The sequence below is a fragment of the Caretta caretta genome, chromosome 3 (genome assembly GCF_965140235.1).
Source record: "Caretta caretta isolate rCarCar2 chromosome 3, rCarCar1.hap1, whole genome shotgun sequence".
NCBI classification, from domain to species: Eukaryota; Metazoa; Chordata; order Testudines; family Cheloniidae; genus Caretta; species Caretta caretta.
The window spans coordinates 49,960,959-49,977,159 of NC_134208.1; the positions used below are offsets into that span (position 1 = coordinate 49,960,959).

At 40.1% G+C, this 16,201-nt stretch overlaps 1 protein-coding gene across 4 annotated transcripts in view; it reads right to left on the reverse strand.

Moving 5' to 3' along the window:
• KHDRBS2 (KH RNA binding domain containing, signal transduction associated 2) overlaps nt 1-16,201 on the reverse strand; it is a 641,322-nt gene that overhangs the window by 310,795 nt on the left and 314,326 nt on the right. For 3 of the 4 annotated variants that reach the window (XR_007355927.2, XR_007355926.2, XM_048845206.2), the window contains one exon: nt 11,581-11,727. The exons of the other annotated variant lie outside the window; for it this stretch is intronic. Coding sequence is in view for 1 of the 3 variants with exons in the window: in XM_048845206.2 (XP_048701163.1) it covers nt 11,581-11,727 (147 nt within the window). In the remaining 2 variants the exon portion in view is untranslated. The remainder of the gene's footprint in view (nt 1-11,580; nt 11,728-16,201) is intronic. 4 annotated transcript variants of the gene reach the window in all.

The window sequence follows — 16,201 nt, forward strand, 5'->3', positions numbered from 1 at the left end:
GGAAGTGAACAGAGAGCTGCCACCCGGTTTAGCACCAGTATGTCTCTCTCCCCTACTAAAGGCAGGGGGATAACTCTGTCACCTCCTGTCCTGGAAGTTACCCTCTCACAATCAGTTTATTTCCTGGCCTATTGCTATATTTAGTCCTACTCTTTCTATAACGTATTTCCTTCCCAGTCATTTTTTTGTTCACTTCGGTTCCCCTCTCCTCTCAAATGTGGGCTGATTCCTCTGTGTGATTCCTACCATTCCTCTGTGCTGTCTTCCCATGCCTCTCTTTATCAACTTGTTCCCTTCTTCATTTATCACTATAATTCTATCCCCTCATTCCTCTCATTTCTATCTTCCCACACCAAGTTATATGGTTTTACTTCTCTTCCTTCCTTTGTCATAAGGGTCTCCAACCATGGCCAAATCATGAGTCAAAGATCATCATCAGCTTCCACCTCTCACCCCCAGCCAACAGTGCTAGCGACAAAGTGTTCTCTACAGTGTTTCGTGCTATTTCTCTAGAAGAAGGAAGCACTATACAGACCAAGAAACTTGTGCTATTCCAGCCACTAGAGAGTGAGTAAAGAGCTCCCTCTTGACACCTCTTGTCTCACTCAATTTTGTCACAGGACTTTATTTGTGAAATGAATGATGACTTCAGGTATACATGTGTGCTTGTTCAAATTCTCCACCATGAAAACAGTCAAATCTGAGTACTGTGCTTATTTATCTAAAACACCTGGGCAACTGTGTCATGGTGGTTTGAACTGTATCACAAATCTGAGAAATAGGCAGACAGTCTACATAGTGTCAGATTCATAGATTTTAAAACCAAAAGGGACCATTAGATCATCTAGTCTAACTTGTATGGAATCATAGAATATCAGAGTTGGAAAGGACCTCAGGAGGTCATCTAGTCCAACCCCCTGCTCAAACCAGGGCCAAATCCCATTTTTGCCTTAATCCCTAAACGGCCCCCTCAAGGATTGAACTCACAGCCCTGGGTTTAGCAGGTCAATGATCAAACCACTGAGCTACCCCTTGCTACCCCCCTAAGAGCTTCTAAATTTAGACAGCCACTAAATTTCATGTAGGCTATGAATATTACCTCCCTCCATTGTTAGAAACAAAGGCATTTCTTCTACTTCAGAAGCCTTCTAGACCTCTGCTGTTTACATACAAATTGTTGTACACTTCCCCTCATGAACATGAATCCTCCCCTCTGATAAGGGATATGAACAGATTCCAAATGTGTTCCCTCCCCTCCCCTTACACTACCCAGTTCAGTTGAAATAATTGGCTTACTTTTTCCCCACTGTGGAAATGTGTGGGTCCCAGCTGCTCCCTGCCCCCCTCATTGAAGCAGGTGTGCAGGGTTACTGCCCTGGGAACGGCAGGGCACCAGTGGATGTGGGGCCAGCTGCAGACAGGGGCACGGGACAGGGCTAGCTGGAGGCAGAGGGTGCAGGGCTGGCTGCGGGCAGGACAGGGGGTGCGGAGTTGGCTGTGGGCAGGACAGGGGAGTGCGGAGCTGGCTGGAGACAGGGGCTGGCTGCGGGCAGGGCAGGGGGTGCGGCAGAGGCTAGCTGCGGGCAGGGCATCCATAGCTATGGGAAAACCTCTCAAATCATGGTAGTGAGTGTCCACAATGAAGTGCTACAATGATGCAAGTGTATTCAGATGAACCTGGGATCATTCTCTCCTTGTATAACTAGATAAAAAAGTTATTTTTCAATATTGCCAACCCCCCACAATTTCGTCTTAGGTCTCAAACTGTTTGGTGTTTTTCTTAAAGCCACAACTCCTGGAGCCATGTGATAAATGAAAGTTAAAATTCTCTTGTAAAGAAAGTTTCCAGCTCTCATTATCTTGGAGAAAAAAATTGAAAATGTGACCCCTAACCTCCCCAGCAGCTCTTAAGTATTCCCCAGAACCCCTACAAAGGTGAGAGCCTGGTTTACAGTTTACTTCTTTAGGGACACATGATTGCAGAAGCCAATAGACACAGGCTGAGCAAAAGGTTTTTGACTCACATCCTCTATACTTAATAGACCATTTAGAAACACAACAAAACATCCTGAACACAATGCCCCAACCTTTATCGCACCCTTCCCTTGGGAGTCCTTAGGCAGGAGGGGTTCTGCTCTGCCCCATCAGGCTCCAGAAGCATCTCCCCTCAGCATAAGATGGTAAAAATGGCCAACAAAAAAACCCAGTGTAGAGCTGCTCCTGCCCTGTTATAACCTTCCAATCTCCTCTGTCATATGACCTCCTGGTCACCTGGCAGGTGAACTCTCCCCTGATAAATCAGTCCTCCTGGGTAGGAGCCAACTATTGTTTAATGCTGTTCCATTTTTATGAAGAACATTTAAATTAACAATCCATTATTGTTAGTCCTAGTTCACTCTGTATCCCAAGGGATTACAGTCCAATATGGAGGTAAAAGGACAGAGAAGGCAGAAAAACCCCACATTCAAAAATGGAGTTTGCAGTCTGACAGACACACATAAAGAGCCCCCAACATCAAAGAGTTAATAAGGTGTACATAGACAGATACTTCAAATTGTCACAGTTCCACAGCTGATCATGGCTCATCTGACCTCTCCCGTTTCCATTATATCTATATCTTATCACAGAGTGTACAAATCAAAACATAGTGGAACATATTCTCCCCTCAGTAATTGCACAGAGGACTTGTGCAGGCAGGTGGGAGTTCTGTGCAAAAACAGAGAGAACATAGTCCTGTGAGATCAATTGCAAAATAAGACTTATCTACCTGTTATTCAAGGTTTGGAGAAGGCCAGACCAGAACACCCAAATGAGGGTTTTCAGAGCCATATGCTGGCCTCAATTCATTGTAAAATAAATTTAATATACGGTCCTTGAATCAGGTCCACAGTTTTAAACCCTTGTCAATCAGTAAACTACTGAAGGTTGCAGACCTTTACGGTACAATGATTTGTTTAAAATTCCTGTTGGATGGAGACCCAAAACACCACCTGCTTGTTGGCTTCAACAGGAACTAGCTTTTGCAATATCCAGTACCAATACTCATTTTCTGTCTGCGAGTGTGGGGTGAAATCTTAGCTAGCAAAAGTTTTAATACTATAATTGGACAAGACTGAAGATGAAAATAAAGTGCCATTAAAGGAAAAACACACTTGTTTGTTAACTTTGAATCACGAAATATATAGATCATTTTAATGCTCTCTCTACTATCCCCACATCCAGTCTGTATTGTTTTGATTTCTCTATTTTTTTCTGCACTTATGTAAATATGAAGTCTCATTAAAAGCTTTTGACAAATTACCAAAACATCTTTTCATGTTACTGATGCAAACAGTCAATCATTCTGAGGACAATATTCCACTTAAATTTAAAGTAAAAAAATACCATAAGTGAGATGAAAGCTCATTTGTATTCTTTATCAGGTCACTGAATCACTATAAATAAATGGGGAAGGTTCTTCTTTAAATCTTGTAATGGAATAATAGCTATTTGGTGCCACAATTAATTATATTTTATAAACACAGTATCATAAAACAAATTAAACATATACAGTAAACAGGGAACAAAGAGGAAATTATCTAGTGCAAGCTTTTTGAGCACATACGTTGTAACCAACCAGTTAATAACTGCTTTGTTGGTTATTATAAATCTGAAATGAAGCAGAGACAGGATAAATCTAATAACCAAGTGATAAAGTGTAGTTGTTACTTGTTGGTGTGATTATTGCTACTGTAAACCAAGTTCTAAACCTTCTGACTAGTCTGTTTTTTATATCTCCCCCAATACAGCTTTTAGCAGTGCTCAAAAATGCATCACATTTCTTATAAACAAATAAGTGCAGCACACAATGTTAAGCTGTGCAGTATTTTAATATTTAAGACAGTATTTCACCAAAGTTTTATCTTATCATGACCACCCTCTACCACCCTACCTTGTTCTCCTAGGACAGAGATATTTTGCATGGAGGTAGAACATAGGATTGGTGATTGAAATATAGATATGTAAATCATCACAATAATTCAAGATTAAGATAGTAGTCACTTTTGTAAGTGGTATGTACAAGAAAAATAAGCAAGCTAAATAAGGCTCCTTTCAGGACTATTATTGCAGTAAATTCTCTGCTGCTTATTTGTATTGTTTCAATAGGACCACTCACAGAGTATGATACTACTCACCATGAACAGGGGCTGCAGAATCTGGCCCATAGTTAAGGAAGTATTACTATTTCCCTTCTTTACAGTAAATTTCTTTCTCTCACACCCCACCCCACACACCCTCATTATGTTAAACAAACATTAAGGTTGCAAAGTCAAGCACTGAAATTAGAAATGCCAGAATTAAGGTTGCTTGTGCATTATGATACTGTTTCTAATTACAAGATCACATACTAGTTTTTCCACAGTACTCCTGTCTCATCGGCTAGGTCTATACTATGAGCTAGTGGTGTGATTCCCAGCTCAGGCACATATTCTTGTGCTAGCTTGATGAGACCATGAGTTTGTATAATAGTGTGGCCACGGTAGCATGGGCAGCAGCAGGAGCACCACAATTTAGCCATGCCGAGTACATACTGCTGGAGTTCAGGCAGGTTTGTACTCAGCGCAGCTAAGCTGTGTGGCCACTGACTGTGCTAACAGCAGCTACGCTACTATTTATAGTCTCAGTAGCTGTAATGGAACTAGCATAAGTACATGTACGTGATCTGGAAATCACACCCCTTGCTCATCGTGTAGGCCTGTCCATTCGTTGCACAGAATAGACATGTTCGAGGGATGAATCAGTATTGTGTGGTAGAGGAAGCTATTGCCCATAGGACTCCTGCCTAATTGGTTGCAGAAGTTGGAAGGCGTGTAATGAATGAGGCAAGAGATTGTAGAATGAGAAAGCACGGTCTCATGGATAAAGGCATTTGAATGATGCCCTGGAGCCTTGTTCTCCGAAATGGCTTGCCTGTTTTGGTTAAAATTACAAACAAACAAACATACAAAATCAGCCTGAGACAGACACCCAGCATGGAAAAATTCAGTCCAAATGGTTATAGTTTTGCAAAGTTATAAGCAACTGAAAATAGAGTCTTGCAATAGAAAGTTTCAAGCAATCTTAATAGTAGGCAGTGCTATCAGCCACACCTACATTATAAACTCCTCCAAACCAGGGATTATTTTAACTATAAAAATTCACTCTCTGAAATTTGGCACATCTACATCATTTAGCTGCAGCTAAATTGTCATTCCAAGGTACATTGTCTATTTGTTGTTGCTGCATTGATATGCCCTGCAATATTTTATCATGACTGAATTGCCAACAGGCAAATCGGTTGAAACTATAGTAAAGACCAGAATGATCAGACACAGATGAACACGATCTCTTGGGGAAGAGTCAACATGGCTTTTCCAAAGGGAAATCATGCCTTGCCAATCTATTAAAATTCTTTGACAGTGTCAACAAGCGTGTGGACAAGGGTGAATTAGTATATATAGCGCTTAGAAAGACTGACAAGGTCCTACAACAAAAGCCCTTAAGCAAAGTAAGCAGTGATGGGTAAGATGGAGCGTCTTCTCATGGATTTGTGTCCTATCTTTTAACTAGTTACTAAGTGTAGCAATAAATGTTCAGTTTTCGGAATGGAGAGGTAAATAGCAAGGTTCCCCCATCAGTCTGTAATGTACCACTGTTCAACATATTAATAAAATTATCTGGAAACAGGGGGAAACAGTGAGCTGGCAAAATGTGCAGATTATACAAAGTTACTCAAGATAGTTAAGACCAAAGCTGACTGAAGAGTTACACAGTGATCTCACTAAACTGGATGACTGGGCAATAAAATGGCAGACAAAATTCAATGTTGATAACTGCAAAGTAATGCATATTGGCGAACACAATCCCAACTATACATACAAAATGATGGGGTCTAAATTAGCTGTTACCGCTAAAGAAAGATATAGGAGTCACTGTGCGTAGTTCTCTGAACATATGCGCTCAATGTGCAAAGGCAGTCAAAAAAGCCAACAGAATGTTAGGAACCATTAGGAAAGGGATAAGTAATAAGACAGAAAATATAATGGTACTATGTAAATCCATGGTACACCCACACCTTGAATATTGCATGCAGTTCTGGTCATCCCATCTCAAAAAAAGATGCATTAGAACTGGAAAAGACAGAGAAAGGCAACAAAAGTGATTAAGGGTATGGAACAGCTTCATATGAGATGAGATTAAAAAGACAGGAACTGTTCAGTTTAGAAAAGAGATAACAAGGGACAGATATGATAGAGGTCTATAAAACCACGAGTGATCTCAAGAAAGTGTTATTTACCCCTTCACATAAACACAAGAACTAAGGGTCACCCAATGAAGTTGATAGGCAACAGGTTTAAAACTAACACTTCTTCACACAACATACAGTCAGCCTGGGGAACTCATTGCCAGTGACTGTTGTAAAGGCCAAAAGTACAACTGGGTTAAAAAATAATTAGATATGTTTATGGAGGACAGGTCCATTTACGGCTATTAGCTAAGATGGTCAGGGGCACAACCCCATGCTTTGAGTCTCCCTTAACCGCTGTCTGCCAGAAAATGGGACTGGACAACAGGGGATAGATCACTCAATGATTGCTCTGTTCTGTTCATTCATCTGAAGCAACTAGCGCTAGCCACTGTCAGAAGACAGGATACTGAGCTAGATGGACCATTGGTCTGACCCATTATGACCGCACTTATATTCTTATTCAGTCCCCTTTATTGCATGATCAATCTGGAAACAAAATTTATGTTAATAAACTGTTTTCACTTCTCATTGAATTTGTACCAGTATAAGAGCATGTAAAAGGTCATTTGATTTCATCATTTATATTTCCAAACTGGAAATATAGTAGTGGGATGAAAAATGACAACTTAATGGCCTGTTTCAAACATGGTATATTTTGTTGTCACACTTAGTGTGAATTCTGATTATTTAAAGCAAAATGTCTCACAGTTTGCATGTAGCCATTTTCAAGTTACTCATTTAAAAAAACCCACCACGTTCAGTGGTTGTAAAATATAAGGTTTTAAATACTGTATCCAAAAAAAGAACAATTTAAAACAAAACAAAACAAAAAAAAAGGAAACAAGAAAATAAAGTCTCTAAATGATTAGCCTATGCTGTAATCAATTTGAGTATTTGAATGTTTTTTTTATTTGATTTGTATTATATGGGTTCAAAATATAGTAAATGCATTGTTGCATTCTTGTTGGAAGACAGAGCTTTTATTAGTATAATTTTGTATTCCTTTGCTGTTTATTGAAAAATTTGAATCAACTCTTACTCTGTATTCATTGGATTCAGAGTAGCAGCTGTGTTAGTCTGTATTCGCAAAAAGAAAAGGAGGACTTGTGGCACGTTAGAGACTAACAAATTTATTTGAGAATAAGCTTTCTTGAGCTACAGCTCACTTCATCGGATGCATTCAGTGGAAAATACAGTGTGGAGATTTATATACCTAGAGAACATGAAACAATGGGTGTTACCATACACACTGTAAGGAGAGTGATCACTTAAGATGAGCTGTTACCAGCAGGAGAGCGAGCGGGGGGGGAGGAGAGGGAGGAAACCTTTTGTAGTGGTAATCAAGGTGGGCCATTTCCAGCAGTTGACAAGAACATCTGAGGAATAGTGGGTGGTGGGTGGTGGGGAATAAACATGGGGAAATAGTTTTACTTTGTGTAATGACCCATCCACTCCCAGTCTCTATTCAAGCCAAAGTTAATTGTATCCAGTTTGCAAATTAATTCCAATTCAGCAGTCTCTCGTTGGCATCTGTTCTTGAATTTTTTTTTATGAAGAATTGCAACTTTTCGGTCTGTAATCGAGTGACCAAACTGGTCTGGTTTTTGAATGTTATAATTCTTGACGTCTGATTTGTGTCCATTTATTCTTTTACATAGAGACTGTCCAGTTTGGCCAAACTACATGGCAGAGGGGCATTGCTGGCACATGATGTCATATATCACATTGGTAGATGTGCAGGTGAACGAGCTTCTGATAGTGTGGTTGATGTATCAAAACTGGATACTCTCATAAAAAAACAACCTTCCACACAAACTTCCTCATGGCCGGACTTTACAAAAACTAGACAAGCCATTTACAACACACAGTTTGCTTCTCTACAAAAGAAAAAGGACACTAAACTATCTAAACTACTACATGCCACAAGGGGACACAACAGTGGTTCCCTTAACCCACCCAGCAATATTGTTAATCTATCCAACTATACTCTTAGCCCAGCAGAAGAATCTGTCCTATCTCGGGGCCTCTCCTTCTGCCCCTCCACCCCCATGAACATGATACAGTTCTGTGGTGACCTAGAATCCTATTTTCGACATCTCCGACTCAAGGAATATTTCCAACGCACCTCTGAACAACATACTAACCCACAGAGACCTTCCTACCAAGACTACAAAAAGGATTCTGGGTGGACTACTCCTGAAAGTCGAAACAACAGACTGGACTTCTACATAGAGTGCTTCCCCTTACGTGCACAGGCTGAAATTGTGGAAAATCAGCATCACTTGCCTCATAACCTCAGCCGTGCAGAACACAATGCCATCCACAGCCTCAGAAACAACTCTGACATCATAATCAAAAAGGCTGACAAAGGAGATGCTGTCGTCATCACGAATAGGTCGGAATATGAACAAGAGGCTGCTAGGCAGCTCTCCAACACCACTTTCTACAAGCCATTACCCTCTGATCCCACTGAGGGTTACCAAAAGAAACTACACCATTTGCTCAAGAAAATCCCTGAAAAAGCACAAGAACAAATCCGCACACACACACACCCCTGGAACCCCGACCTGGGGTATTCTATCTGCTACCCAAGATCCATAAACCTGGAAATCCTGGATGCCCCGTCATCACAGGTATTGGCACCCTGACAGCAGGATTGTCTGGCTATGTAGATTCCCTCCTCAGGCCTTACGCTACCAGCACTCTTAGCTATCTTCGAGACACCACTGACTTCCTGAGGAAACTACAATCCATCGGTGATCTTCCTGAAAACACCATCCTGGCCACTATGGAGAAGCCCTCTACACCAACGTTCCACACAAAGAGGGACTACAAGCCATCAAGAACACTATCCCCGATAATGTCATGGAAAACCTGGTGGCTGAACTTTGTGTCTGTGTCCTCACCCATAACTATTTCACATTTGGGGACAATGTATACCTTCAAATCAGCGGCACTACTGTGGGTACCCGCATGTCCCCACAGTATGCGAACATTTTTATGGCTGACTTAGAACAATGCTTCCTCAGCTCTCGTCCCCTAATGCCCCTACTCTACTTGCGCTACATTGATGACATCTTCATCATCTGGACCCACGGAAAAGAAGCCCTTGAGGAATTCCACCATGTTTTCAACAATTTCCATCAACCTCAGCCTGGTCTAGTCCACACACGAGATCCACTTCCTGGACACTACAGTGCTAATAAGCGATGGTCACATAAACACCACCCTATACCGGAAACCTACTGACCGCTATTCCTACGTATATGCCTCCAGCTTTCATCCAGACCACACCACACGATCCATTGTCTACAGCCAAGCTCTATGATACAACTGCATTTGCTCCAACCCCTCAGACAGAGACAAACACCTACAAGGTCTCTATCAAGCATTCTTACAACTACATTACCCTCCTGCTGAAGTGAAGAAACAGATTGACAGAGCCAGAAGAGTAACCAGAAGTCACCTACTACAGGACAGGCCCAACAAAGATAGTAACAGAACGCCACTAGCCATCACCTTCAGCCCCCAACTAAAACCTCTCCAACGCATCCGCAAGGATTTACAACCTATCCTGAAGAACGACCATCGCTCCCACAGATCTTTGGAGACAGACCAGTCCTTGCTTACAGACAGCCCCCCAACCTGAAGCAAATACTCACCAGCAACCACACACCACACACCAAAACCACGAACCAAGGAACCTATCCTTGCAACAAAGCCCGTTTCCAATTGTGTCCACATATCTATTCAGGGGACACCATCATAGGGCCCAGTCACATCAGCCACACTATCAGAGACTCGTTCACCTGCACATCTACCAATGTGATATATGCCATCATGTGCCAGCAATGCCCTTCTGCCATGTTGGTCAAACTGGACAGTCTCTATGTAAAAGAATAAATGGACACAAATCAGATGTCAAGAATTATAACATTCAAAAACCAGTCGGAGAACACTTCAATCTCTTTGGTCACTCGATTACAGACCGAAAAGTTGCAATTCTTCAGCAAAAAAACTTCAAAAACAGACTTCAATGAGAGACTGCTGAATTGAAATTCATTTGCAAACTGGATACAATTAACTTAGGCTTGAATAAAGACTGGGAGTGGATGGGTCATTACACAAAGTAAAACTATTTCCCCATGTTTATTCCCCCCACTGTTCCTCAGACATTCTGGTCAACTGCTGGAAATGGCCCACCTTGATTACCACTACAAAAGGTTTCCTTCCCCCTTCCCCCCCCCCCCCCGCTCTCCTGCTGGTAACAGCTCACCTTAAGTGATCACTCTCCTTACAGTGTGTATGGTAACACCCATTGTTTCATGTTCTCTATGTATATAAATGTCCACACTGTATTTTCCACTGAATGCATCCAATGAAGTAAGCTGTAGCTCAGAAAAGCTTATTCTCAAATACATTTGTTAGTCTCTAAACTGCCACAAGTACTCCTTTTCTTTCTTGTATTCATTGCATTCACAGTATCTATGCCCTCAGATCAGACTCGACAAAACCCAGCTTTTCTGGTATGTAGCTCATGCCACAACACTGTTGCAAAATCATCATTAATGCAGATTATATATAAAGTAAAACCTTGAATATCAAAATGTCATGCGGTACAGTGAATACATTTGGACAACTGAAATTTAAAATAGTTGCAAAGAAATTAATAGGCAAAAAGGGACATAATTCTGGTTCAGATTGCAAGGAGTTTGGGTTAGCTGAAGTAGTTCTGTATAATACAAATATAAAAGAAAAGTTAGTTTCCTCCATCCCTCATTTGTCCTGCTACATAGTATTCTAGAATTTTGGGCCCCCGTTTCAGAAAGCACTTAAGCACACACTGGAGTCCTTTTCTGAATAGCGATGGTTTCTGAAATTCAAGCCTGAGTTAGGATTAGTCTTCTGAACTGCAGTAATATTGGAGCTGATCAGAATTATTCATGTAAACACTGCCAAATAAAATGTTATTATTGTATTTTTAGTTTTGCATGTAAATTCAGAATCTTTTGTATAAAGACATTTATATAAAATGTAGCACATGCGAACAACGCCAGTACAAATATACAATACTCAAGGATCTTAGAGGCATATTTCTACACTGAGGTCCATGACCTATGATCATAAAAAAACACAACAACCACACACACAGAAGATACTTAAGGAACAATTAGTGGATTGTTGGGCATCTCATAGAATGAATCTTCAGGAGATCAAATTGTTTCCTGAACCAGGTAGGATTTAAAGAATGAATGATTTCAATGTAGCAGAACTAGAGATAATTAGAAAAAAAAATGTTATGAGCCACTTACTGGAACAAGGAATTTTTTAATCTCTTCCAAGGCATGACTCATACGTGAATAAGCTTCCCCAGGTGGAGCAAACACTTCAATTAGAACATGAAGCTCGTCGCTCAAGTGTGAATATTTGGCTTCCCCACTTTTCCTTAGTTCTTCTTCCTGTGAAAAAGGTTATTTTTAGAAATAAGAATCTATTCATTTTGCATTGATTTAGCATTTACAGCTAATGTGACAGAAGGGCATAATCTAAGCAGACTTTCAAACACTGAGAAATAAAAATCTGGAATGAGCCACTTGAAGGTTTAAAAATCACTTGAGTGTTTGAGTGATAAAAGCAGCATAATTATAATCTACAACGGATTGTAATCAGTACAGTGAAAAATGCTAAATACTTCAGAAATATTGAAATATCATTAACTCTAATGCAGAAACTGCATTAGGGAGACAGACAAGCTGTATGAACCTTCACTGTACAAAGGCTTTAAATCCACACATAGTTTTACTATGGCCAGAATATTTTAAGATATGGAGATCTGAGTAATTTACTGAGTTCTCATCAAAACAGTGCTATAACTTTTCTGAAAATTGCATGGTATCATTCTGGAGAAGGATGTTTCAGTTGTTAAAGCTCTAGATTTGAAGTCAGGAGATCTGGGTGCTGTTCCCAGTTCTCCCATAGACATCCTGTGCAATTCTGGGCAAGTCGCTTAACCTCTCTGTGCCTCATTTTCTCCATCTGTAACATGGGGATAATAATTCTTTCCTACATCAGAGCAGTGTTGTGCGTCATAATTCAGTAGTGTTTGCGAAGTGCTTTGAGGTCCTTAGCTAGAGAGTGCAATACAAGACCAAATATCGCTACAATGCGCTCCATATAATTCACTGAAAAGATGCAAATTAATGGGCAATTTGTGATAAGGTTACCGCTTATTATGACAACATGATGGATAAGTTTGTCACTACTATAAAAATGCACTGTAAACAAATATACTGATAAGCAATATTTCAGTTGGGAAAGCAGGGACTCAGAAGAAAGGAAATTAAGAGTTAAGGCTGAAAGCTCAACTTTTAAATATATTTTTAGACAAAATCCTACCTACTTCTGTGCTAGACAAGTATAACCCCTTTTATAGATGGAGAAACAATGATAGAAAGAGAAGTTAAGTAACGTCCCCAAAGTCACACATTAAGTCATGGTAGCACATGGGCTGAGGAAATTGTGCTTCACTTGAGTTAAAATGTTATATTGACATGTATGTTTTAGAAATCACATAGCAAAATTTTCTCTTTGAAGTCTGAGCACAGATCTACAAGCTCAATTCATGAAAATTAATATGAACTCAGCAGTATTTAGAAGAGTGAGTTTGTTCAATTGCTGCTGAAGAAATAAAAACAAAATCAAGTTATCAAGAGGTATATTGCTCTCATACTGGTGTTTTGGTAGGTGAAGATTATATGGCATGTTTTAATTTTTAAGGTGAGGCTCTTCTTTATTTGCATATTATTAAAAGTGAACAAAGTCTTACAGAAAGGTATGTGAGAGTCCATCATGTGATAGAATTTCTCTTACGCTAGATCAGAATTTTAGTGTCAGTGACATTAAAACTTTACCACTGAGATCCCATGTAAAAGTACATAGTCAATGAGAGTATATGAGACAGTCTGTTGTGAGATGTTACAATGAATTTCACCCATTAGAATAATTAGATATGAAGAATTTCAACAGAATTAGATTTTGCTATAACAAAACATTATGAAACCATGCAGTAATTGTTTCAAACTTCAGTCCTATTTCTCTTTGATTCACAACAAAACAAAACACAAAAATTAAGTTCTCAGACTCTTTTAGGGAAAGTTACCAACACTCTCTGGAGTTTTAAAAATGAACTGGATTCTTTTCTAATGAAGTAAAGGGAAAATGTGTCTGGATCACGAAGTTTATTATAGCTTTGCACAGGTAAAAAACAAAATGGACTAATGTATTAATAACGATTTACTGTTGCATACCTCACTCAGCAAGTTTGATATGTGTTGTAGCATGGTAACATTCAGTGCTGAGAAGGATGAAACAATGAGATAAACTCAGAAACGATCTGTTTGAACTCTTTATTTCAGACTCCTTCCCAGAAATTCAAAATTCACTGCCAGGCTGAGAGCCTTCTCCCAGCAGCAGCCTTTTCTCACTAGTGAATTCTCAGGAGCAGCAGGGAGAAGATAGTGCTGTGCATCTCCTCCAGTGGTATCATCATCAATATTTCTTGCAGGGGCATGCAGGCCAGGTTCCTGGGTTGGGGGAGAGGGAAAGTGGCTGAATTTTCAAACGCACATCCAATCCCACATCAGGGATGGACGGCAGAAGTTTATACTTCTTTGGCCGCAGGAGGAGAAATAAAAGGAGAGGAAGTCATACAGCTCAGGGAAAAACAAGGCAGATTAGGAAATCACAACTTCTGCGAGCACCACGGCAACCTTGCTTCCACATTCATTGCATGAGACTAAGTGATTCAGGATTGAGCATATCCATACATATAACCATGTAGGAGGGACACAAAAGATGCCAAGAACAGCAGCACCTCAAAGCCCAGCTGGGATAGAGGTCGTTGAATATTTTTTTGCTAGGTCTATCTCATCATGATCTAGAGCAGTGTTTCCCAAACTTGGGATGCCGCTTGTTCAGGGAAAGCCCCTGGCAGGCCGGGCTGGTTTGTTTATCTGCCGCATCCACAGATTCGGCCGATCATGGCTCCCACTGGCTGCGGTTTGCCGCTGCAGGCCAATGGGGGCTGTGGGACGTGGCAGCCGGTATGTCCCTCAGCCCGCGCCACTTCCCCCAGCCCCCATTGGCCTGCAGCGGCAAACTGCAGCCAGTGGGAGCTGCAACTGATTTAGTCCATTGTATTTCATCCAGGAATTGGTGTAGTGGAGGGAATTATTCTTCCCTATTTAAATGTATGCTGTTGAGCATAATAAACTCTAGTTCAGTCACAAGTTATCTTTTGAAAAGGTGTCCAATGTCAATTTAAAGACTTCAAGTGACAATGACTATCATTTCCCTTGATAAGCTGTTGCAATGATTAATTACTTTCACTGCTAGAAATTTGCCCCTTATTTCCAATTTAAATCTTTCTGGCTTCAATTTATGGTGCTGCAGAAGCAACTCCTAGTTAAGGTTAAAAACATTATCTAATTAATGAGTTGCAAAGTGCTTTGAAGATGAAAAGGACTATACAATTGCTACAGTAAGTAATAGTAACTAAGCCAAATACCAATCTTACTCTAAGGTTTTTTTTCTTTTCTTTGTTAAATGCCTCTTCCTGCCTGAAGTTTGTCATGTGGAGACAAATAAGATTCAGGGGGATTAATCTGAGGTTTATTGAGAAAGTCAGCTAACTTTTTTTTAAAGAGCTACATCAAAATGGTGTAGCTAGGAACTTCAGATATGGAAGAAACATAGAGCACAGGAGTAGTGTGATATGGTTGAGAATGTACCATGGGGCTTATATGCACCATGGAAATTTCAACATTTTGGAGTTTCATCAAGTCCCAAAGGAATTTATAAGTTTCTTCACCAGCTTTGTGGAGCTCATAAGTATTATGGAACTCACAGGTATCACCACCATTTTATACATGAGGAAACTCATACCAAAAGGTGGATTGACTTGTCAAAGCTATAAGAACCTACTGCACACACAAGACAGAGAAGAACATAATGAACTATGAAAATATGCTAAGGAATGCAACAAATTGAGAAGCTGATAGAATACTTAGAGACATATAATGGTGGAGGCCAAGTCAAGTTTTTTGTGGAATCTTAACTCTTTTTCTATGAAATATATGTAACAAAGTTCTCAAACATGTGTGCCAGAATTACAAGCCCAAATGCATACTTATGCATCTGCCTTTCAGAAGTCAGGGGAGCTCAGGGCACCTTATTTAAGTCACTACTGATTCATGTGGGGGTCCAACTTTGGCACCCAAGTCCAAGAATTTTGGCCTTGGATTTTTATTTTTTTAAGGTTTGATTTTGTTTATAAAATGTACTCAGTTACAAAAGTCTCAAGATTCCTGTGAACCATTTCCACAACAAATGACTTTAAAAACAAAGTTAAATTAAAAATCCTCACCGCAAACAATATTTTACACACACACCCCTCCACCCCCCAACCCAGGGGTGGTATAGAAGGGAAGTGAGCTTCCTGGACACAGATCACTGAGAACACCCAGCTATCAGCTCCTTGATATTTAAGTCTGGAGAACATAAGCTCAGGTACCCCAGATTACACCAATTGCCCTGTTAGTGTGCAGGAACTGAGAGCAAGGCAATCTCTCAGACATGCTTAGTTATTTAATTCACTTGGTTACCTTTCTCTTTAACTCCTGTTCACAAATAGAAAGGTCCATTTTCTGCATAGTATTCATCAAGGAATTATAAATAAATACATATTTCTTATTTATTTATTTATATACATATATCTATATATCTTTGTGGGGTTTGGATGAAAGCATAGTTGAGCCCACATTTCACATTGTGGCTGGCATCTATTAAAAAACAAAACAAAAAAACCCTCTTCCTGACTATATATCAGTGACGTCCAAGCTTTTCAGTCTGAAGCCTAAGCGTGTTATTTCCAAA